Source organism: Grammomys surdaster, unplaced genomic scaffold (genome assembly GCF_004785775.1).
Source record: "Grammomys surdaster isolate TR1022 unplaced genomic scaffold, NIH_TR_1.0 170, whole genome shotgun sequence".
NCBI lineage: Eukaryota > Metazoa > Chordata > Mammalia > Rodentia > Muridae > Grammomys > Grammomys surdaster.
The window spans coordinates 21,006,812-21,015,371 of record NW_021604618.1 but is presented as its reverse complement, the minus strand read 5'-3'; the positions used below and the strand labels follow the sequence as shown (position 1 = coordinate 21,015,371).

The 8,560-nt window shown below is 44.3% G+C and overlaps 1 protein-coding gene across 2 annotated transcripts in view; it reads right to left on the bottom strand.

Annotated features, from left to right (window-relative positions):
* Window positions 1–1,232: 1,232 nt before the first annotated feature.
* The window catches only part of Bub1b (BUB1 mitotic checkpoint serine/threonine kinase B), a 53,865-nt gene continuing 46,537 nt past the window's right edge, over window positions 1,233–8,560 (bottom strand). For both annotated transcript variants that reach the window (XM_028767015.1, XM_028767014.1), the window contains 5 exons: window positions 7,681–7,830; window positions 5,905–6,047; window positions 4,128–4,302; window positions 3,117–3,223; window positions 1,233–1,699 (listed from right to left, as the gene is read on the bottom strand). In XM_028767015.1, the coding sequence (XP_028622848.1) occupies window positions 1,468–1,699; window positions 3,117–3,223; window positions 4,128–4,302; window positions 5,905–6,047; window positions 7,681–7,830 (807 nt within the window). In that variant the 3' untranslated portion in view covers window positions 1,233–1,467. The remainder of the gene's footprint in view (window positions 1,700–3,116; window positions 3,224–4,127; window positions 4,303–5,904; window positions 6,048–7,680; window positions 7,831–8,560) is intronic.

Below are 8,560 nucleotides of genomic sequence, written 5' to 3'. Positions count from 1 at the left end.
TGGGCACCTGAAATCCCAGCCCTCAGGGGACTGTGACCACAGTACCTTGAGTTTGATGTCAGCCTGTGCCATGCAGCAATCCTAGCTCAAAAATAAACAAAACTGAAGCAATAGCAGACAGTGTTGACGACAGGCACTGTTGGTGAGGCGATATTCTTTCCTTTCCTCAAAGGCTGGAGTTGGCTGAGGTCGGAGAGTAGAGGGTGCAAGGTGTCCTGACTCTCCACTACTGCATATACCTTTAGAAACAAGGTTTGTTCATATGGCTACTCGGCTGCCTAGACTGCTGAAGAACTCACAAGGTAGAAGCTGACGTAAGTTAAAGGCTCTCAATTTCCTGGGCAACACAGGGAACTGGGGACTAAGGAGGACTTGATTACAGTAAGGCAGTTTCATCACTTAGTATCTTCAGTATAAGAAGCAAATTGGAAGATGTTTGCAGAGTTGTATTTTGGTTGAAAGAAAATATTTATTTTCTTTTATTGTCTTTCAGATACAGAACATTTTTTCTGGCTTGACCTGTTGAGTTTGCCTAATTGTTTCAGTTGAGAGATTTACTTAGGGAATCTGCTCTCTGACAAGCTTAGAGCAACAATGGTGACAAGCAGAGGGGACGCAGGCGCCAGCACGCTGGACATCAGGCGACTGATGCTTACTGTCCTATACTGAACAAGCAAAAGCCCGAATGCTGCCCGCAGCTGTGCTCCCCTTTGGTGCCCAGCGTTCCACCAAACTCTGTTTCCAAATCAGTCCCCACTTCAGAGTCCTGACCCCTGCTTTCCTCATGTCTAAGTAAAACTGTCTTCTGTCCCCTCAGCAGCCCTTGTGTCCTGCATGAAGTGACAGGCCGCTGAGCACTCTGTTCCGAATAGTTGGTAAGCACTTCGGGTAACACCAAATAAAACTGGAAACACTCTACTGTGCACCACTATACTGTGAGAATAAACACACCTTTGAAGCTTAAGAAAAGTTGGTCTGTGTACATCATTTTACCTGCTTTCCTTCTGGACACCTGTGAGGAGGCCAGAGAGACCAGAGGAAGAAATGGCCGTTCAGCTGACTTCTTATAACCAAAAGGCAGCTGCTCTAAAACTAGGATACATACGTTTCCACCGTAAAGTAATTCCTTTCTAAAATGAAACCACTTATCACCTTAGTTTACAACTGTAGAAGAAATGCCAGAGCTGAAATATAACAAAAAACTATTTTATTATAAAATACATGGTGAGAGGGAGAGTACACAAAACAAAATTACAAAAGAGAAAAGGCAGAAACCAGAGGTTAAAAAGTAGCTGTTTGTATGGAATCGCTTTTGAATAACGCAGATGAGGCTGCCAGAGCACAGCCATCTGTTAGAAGCTGTGCTACCGAGAGTGACCCTCTGCTGACAGGCTGCTACTGCGTCTAACCGTGCTCTAAAGCAAAGCATAGCAGCTCCAGACCGGATTTTCACAGTGCAGCCATGGCTTAGGCAGGGTTCTGGGAGAGACTTGACTGCTTGTCTTCCTGAATGAGCAAAGCTTCCAGACTAATTACCTTCCCCAACTTCCACAGGGCTTTGTTCAGGTGGCTGTGGAATGTGGGATCAAAAGCCCCACTCATTTCTGCGGCAAGTTCTCTCAGAACAGACACTGTGGACTTGTCACCGGCATTCAGAATCCGCACAAAGAATTTATTCCACAGTTCACCGTCCTTTAGTCTAAAAAAATATAAAAAATAATTTCTATCAAGATTGGGCATGTGGAAATTAGAATTCTTTCTCAATTTAACTCAGCAGTACATGGACGTGCCAAAGTGATATAGGGTAACAGCAAGAAACCTAAGGCTGGAGATCATTCAAACACTCTTGAAGGCACTGGGAAGAACTATAAAAGTAAGTCTGCCGTGGTGGCCCTGAACACACATAGAAAGAAGGAAATCTACTCTCGGTCGAACCCACAGCTCTCCTCTGGCCGATACTGTGCAGTGACACCCGCTAGCACTTCTCCTCCACAAACAGTCAAAAAAAAAGAAACTTCCACTCCCCAGTAGCTCTCTCACTGAAGGTCCCACCTCAGGCACCGTCACCCTCTTCTCCGAATCCTGAACTTGATTGACGTGACTTGCTTTTACTCTCCTTGTCCCTTATCTGTAGAAAGCACGGGTGTTGACAGCACACCCTGTCTATCTCTGCTTGTGTTAATTAACTACACCTAGCAGGTCCACAGCTAGCCTAAGATGCCTGTTACACCTGCACATCTCAAAGTATGCTTCAAGCAATTTCATTAACTTAAGTTCTTTGTTGTTGTCTGAGACAATATCTCACTGTGGAGCTCTGGCTGGCCTTGAGCCTCTGCCTTCCATGTGCTGGGGTTAAAGGCCTGAGCCACCATGTCAGGCTCAAACCTACTTTTAAAAATATATGCAAGAGGCAAATGTGATTGGCCAAGTTCCAAATCAAATGGAGAAGAAAATACAACTTAATGTTTTGGAGAGGAAAGCAGGGAAGGGACATTAAATCTTCAATATTGATTTAAAATTAACTCAAACTTAAGAACAGGCAGGCAGGCAGGCAGGCAGGCAGGATGTCATTACTTGGAGAGCTTATGCTGGCAAAGGTGAGTTAAAGCAGAATGTAAGCTATCTAACAGGTTCCCAAACAGGCCTGAGAGATCACTTATTCCTGCACTAGGAGGCTGGTTTGGGTCTACCTCTCATTAAATTATCTATCAGTAAGTACATAATAATCTAAAGTCAGTATACAATTTGGAAACTTAACTCTCTTCAAAAGACAATCTTTTGATAAACACAGCTCTTAAAGAGACAAACACCAATTGGTTAGAAAATTGGTTAATTCTTCTAAAACGTCTCTAATATTTCTAAGCTAAGAAATGTCCATACTCCGGTATGACATGGCAAGGTTCTGAATGCCCTGAAGTCAGAGCAGTCTAGGTCTTGTTTTCACTTGGCCATTCCTATCCCTGCACTAGTGCTCTGTAGACACTGAAGTGAACACAGAGACATCACTGCAACCACAGCACTTGGTTTAAAACACTCAGGTTGCCCACCACAGCAGAGACCGCTGCAGAGAGAGGGCAAACTATTGGGACAGGGAGAAGGTAGGACCCGGTACTTACTCAGAGGTATTTTGGCTAAGTTTCCAGAGGAGCCCATCCCAGAAGACATGAAGGTGTTCCCTGAACAACAGCAAGTGTGCTAGGTCCGCTATACCCAACAGATCCACCTGAAATCACAACACAGTCCATGAGCTAACGTGGCCTCTGCTTCCACTATCGACATATGTACACGGGCCTGGAAAGCAGAAACAGTGCTCATACATTTCAGGAGATGCTCCTTATCTTGACAGGTCAGGGAGAAGCTGCCCAAAGAAATGATCAGAGATAATTTAAGGACTTATTATTATGACTTTACCTTTTTGAGACAGAGCTTCTCTGTGTAGCTCCAGCTGTCCTGGAACTCACTCTGTAGATCAGGCTGGCCTCAAACTCAGAAATCTGCCTGCCTCTGCCTCCCAAGTACTGGGATTAAAGGCATGTGCCACCACTGCCCAGTTTAAGGGGTTATTTTTAAGAGTCAATTACAACAGATTATCTTTGTGAATTACCTGGATTACCAAATCACATCAGGACACCTAGTACATTTGCGTGGACTCAGCTGTGATCTACTGTGGCCCACATGACCACTTCAGGTACACACTATGTATCCAGTCAGCAGATACTTACATCTAGAGCTAAGTCAGAAGATGTGTTTGCACATGATGCAGCCTTGTGAGACGCTGCCCCTCCCCTAGTGCCCTCATCCACAGCACTCACTGCCCTCAATCCTGCCAAGTTTCATGGACAAGGAGCACGGGCTGCTGGTCTTCCTGTCCAGTGAGGAGTGAGGAGAATGACTGACAGATGACACGGATGGCGAGGAACACTTAATGTATTACTATGTGTGTGTTTATATCCCTGAGCACTGTGACAGGAAAAACGGTTAACTATAAGTCACTTGGTGATACAGTATCTGAAAACTGGGTCATCCAGGTGAGTCAGTGCAAGTAAATACCAGCTCTCAGGGCTTATCTAGGCAAGGAAGGGGTTAAGAATGCTTTGCATATTTGTCCAGGCTTGTCTTCCACTCACCTGGTAGGGAGAAGAACAGTTAGCCAGAATCTTTTGTCCTTCCAGGATCTGTGCAGTCCTAAAGCCACTATAGGCAAATGCATCCAACTGCACCCTCATGTCAACACTGTAGGAGAAGTCCACGATCCTCACAGCATGGTCGTCCTTATTTATATAGTCATAGGGGTCGTGGATTCTGAGGAGAGTCAAGAGGATATAACACAAACAGGCTGTTAAGCAGCTGCAGAAAGGTCAGCAGGTGTATCTTAGCCTTGCCAACAGTGCCCTCCAGTGGTTAGTTATGAAAATGCACACACAGAGTAATGACAAGGTCAGCCCAAAGGGTTAAGATGGCTTTGGTCACAAGGAATCTAATTTAAACTCTATCTAATCTAACCGACAGTGCATGGCCACCTTACAACATTCTCAAGCTTTTATACTACGCAGTAAGGACGGCATTAGAAGTGAGTTCTGCCCACTCAGGTGTCCAAGCCCTGTTCTTTACTATGACAGCTGGGCTTTCCAAGCAGCAAAGGATCTACCTCTGAAGTGTAAAAAACAATTTATAAGCTCTTTTTCTAGTGACCTGCTATCTACACTATTAAATTTCCTGTTTCAATTAAACCAACACTATATCTTACCTTATGTTTTTTGTTGCTTTATCTTTTATTTCATAAGAAAATACTTAAAAACACAAACTTACTATCAAGTAAGTATATTCTATACATTAGTTATCTGCATGACTCTCCAGAAACAATGCGCCCGAGGGGAACACTGTTTGTGTCACAGACCTCTACAGCACAAGGATTTACAGTTTACACCCGCTTCCGGTTTTCCTTGGCATAGATCCAACTTAAATGTGCTTTTATAAACTATAATCACTTAAAGCATTTTTTTTTCTAAGCTTGAGAGAATGTTTCACAAATTAATACAGAAGCATGACCTTTCTCTAGCTCTCTACTTAGCAACTAAGTGTTGCCACGGACAAAACCTCTCTTCCTCCTCTCCCTCTCCAGGGATCAAGACCAGGCCATCTCCTCTCCCTCTCCAGGGATCAAGCCAAGGCTAGCAAGAACTTTACCACTGAACAGTATTCCTACCTCACAATCTCATTTTCCTCACAAGTTATGTGCACAATAAACTGATTTACTTCATAAGCCGCACTCTCCGGGGCTGGAGATGGCTTAGAGGTTAAGGGTGCTTATTGTTCTTTTAGAGAGCCAGGGCTCAATCTCTATAAGCCACACAGTAGTTTACAACCATCCACAACTCCAGTTCCAGGTGACCCCATGCCCTAACCTCTAATGGCATCAAACATGCATGTGGTACACATACATACGTGCAGACAAACACTCATTAAGAAAATACATAGATATATAATTAAAAGTAACAAATAAAAGGCTCTCTGGTTTTTAATACTTACAACTCTATATACTATTTCCTGCCAATTTTATTAAATAAAATATAATGTCCTTTTACATTTTTTTAGTGTTCACAATTGGAGCCCAGGGCTTTACACATACAAGGCAAAGCACCCCTTCACCTATACACATAGCACCTATATGTTCCCAGCGCCCACATGGCAGCTTCATGTCCATCTGTCACTCCAGTTCCAAAGGTGCTGACTCCTGTCCTTGGTGGGTACCAGGCATGCATGTGGCGCAGAGACATAAAAGCAGAGAAAACACTCTCTTGTGCTTTTTTTTTTTTTTAAAGCCATAAGTACAAGAATTATTCATGGTTTAAAACAAAAAACAAAAAACAAGGCAGCCAATGAAGGAAAATAAAAAGGACCGACCTGTTCCTTAGGATCAGGCTCCTTGGACTCAAGTCTCCATGCACTACCTCAGCTTTGTGTAGCTTCTCCACTATTGTCAAAAGGTTATAAATAATCAGCACTATTATTTCATGAGTAACAAATTCACTGTGTTGGAGAAGATCCTGGAAACAGAAAGAGAAAAAACTACTTGTCAAGCTGTCCATCCGCAGCCTGCGCCCTGACGATCCCTGACGAACGATCGCTGCTGTGTGCATCCCTCTCAGTCCCCGCTGGGAGGCAGCTGGATCCCTGCCCCAGCTCTAACACTGAGATCTCCTTAAATCGGTAAGGATTTAGTGAGATTGGGGGTGAAGAACTAAAGAAAAGAGAAAGGTGCTTGCTGCCAAGCTGGAAATCCTTTTTGATCCATGAAATTTATATGGTGGACAGAGAGAAAGAGAGAGAAAGGACTCCTGCAAGCTGTTCTAATAGCCACATGCACGTACACACACACACACACACACACACACACATACATACATACACACACACACGTACACACACAAAGTAAAACATTAAAAAATTATGTTGGTAGCAAAACTGAAGAACACAGCACAGAACAAAATGGTATATTGTGTCTGTATTTTAAAGGTTTCCGGGGACATAGTACAAGCAAGACACAGATTTTATTTTGCTTTAAATGAATTGATAATTATTCGAGTTAGGTGGCCTGTTCATTTCTCCTCCCTGGCCCCTCCTCCCCATCTCTCAAGATAAAATGCTAAAAATTATCAAATAGGTACTTGATCAAAGCCACTTGTATAAGAAGTGGGATACAGCTTAGTGGTTGTCTAGACTGTATTGGGCTCTTGTCAATCCTCAACACTAAAATCCAAGCAACCAACCAACCAAGTATTACCTTAGGAGAGTCATCAATACTTTTAAGTTTTAATTGAATTTGTCTTTCTCTACAGATGGGATGTTGAGGTACACCTGTAATCCCAGCACTTGGAAGCCTGACGTAGAAAACCTTCCATAAAGTCAAGGCCAGCCAGGTCTATGCACTTACCACCAAGCCTCTGACTTCAGTCTGGTCCCTAGTACCTATGTATCGGAAGGAGAACTGACTTTATCCTCAGATCTCCACATGTACACCAAGCATGAACACACATTAAATGTTAAATAAATAAAAATTAAAACTGGACTAGTTCTTTTTTTTTCCCCTAAGACAACTTTTCTCTTTGTGTAGCTCTGGCTGTCCTGGAACTCAATCTGTAGACTGGCCTTGAACTCAGAAATCCACCTGCCTCTGCCTCCCCAGTGCTGGCATTAAAGGTGTGTGCCGCCACCACCTGGCTGGTCCATTTCTTTTTCTTTTTTTTTTTTTTTTTTTGGTTTTTCGAGACAGGGTTTCTCTTTATAGCCCGGGCTGCCCTGGAACTCACTCTGTAGACCAGGCTGGCCTCGAACTCAGGGCCGGTCCATTTCTTGATGATTGAAAGTAATTTTGTACTAAGTATCTTAAATTAATTATATTTCTCTCTTTCTCTCTCTCTCTCTCTCTCTCTCTCTCTCTCTCTCTCTCTCTCTCTGTGTGTGTGTGTTTGTGTGTGTGTATACATGACATAATGTGGGTGTTGAAAGCGGAGAACAGAACAGCTTACAGGATTTAACTCTCTTATCACACTTGGGGTTCTGGGGACCACACTCGGGCCATTAGATTTGGCAGTCAGTGCCACACCTGCGGAGCCATCTCTGCAGCTCTGGATGAAATGTCTTTCATAGATGTAGTATGTGTTTAGTATTATCACAAACCTGAAGGGTGGAACAGTTTATATACTGGTACCAAATGACATGGCCATCTTGGTACTGACAGCAGTTGCAAAGCTGGTCACAGTCCTCATTCAGACGCTCCTTTAACTTGAGGTTAATATAAAAGTCCCATGGGATAGGCTGAGGAGATGCCTGTAAGACATAATATTAGAACGCACTGATGGCTGGCAGACTGAAAGCACAGTTGGAGACAAGATCTCACAATGTAGTCCTGAATGGCCTAGATCTCTCTACAATACTGTAAGGGGAGGTGTTGATACTAAGGTCAAGTTCCCTAATTGGTTCTTGATTTGTCAATAAAGAAGGCAGGGTGCCAATTGCTGGGCGGAAGGTACAGGTGGGACTTCCAGGTCCCAGGAGGAAAAGGCAGACACAAGAAAAGAGGGGGCTTTTCTGCCATGCTTTGGAAGAAGAAGCACACAGCAATCAAGTAAAATCATGTAAGCTAGAGCCCGTAGCCTCCACTACAGGCAGATGGCCAAGGAGGTTGGCAGGGGCTAGCTGGGACCGGCCACTGAGTTCTGGGCGGGAGGAGACATGGAGATAACTGACTGACGAGAGCGTGCCTAGGTGCCAGGCAGGAGGTTCTGCACCCAGCCACTGTGCCTAATCTAAATAATACAGCTATCTGTGTGTCCTTTATCCGTGCATTCAAGGGTCTCGGGAATGGGCTGGTAACGCAACTCCTCCTGGAACAAAGGCAGGTAGAGAAAGAAGTTGCGATGGGGCTGGCGGCAGCCTAGCCGGGAGCCAAGCCAGTTAGAAAAGGAAGCAGGTCTGGGGGATGGTTGCGGCCAATCCTAGAGCTAAGAAGAGGCAGGGGTGGGGCTGGGAAGAGGCAGGGGTGGGGCTGGGAAGAGGG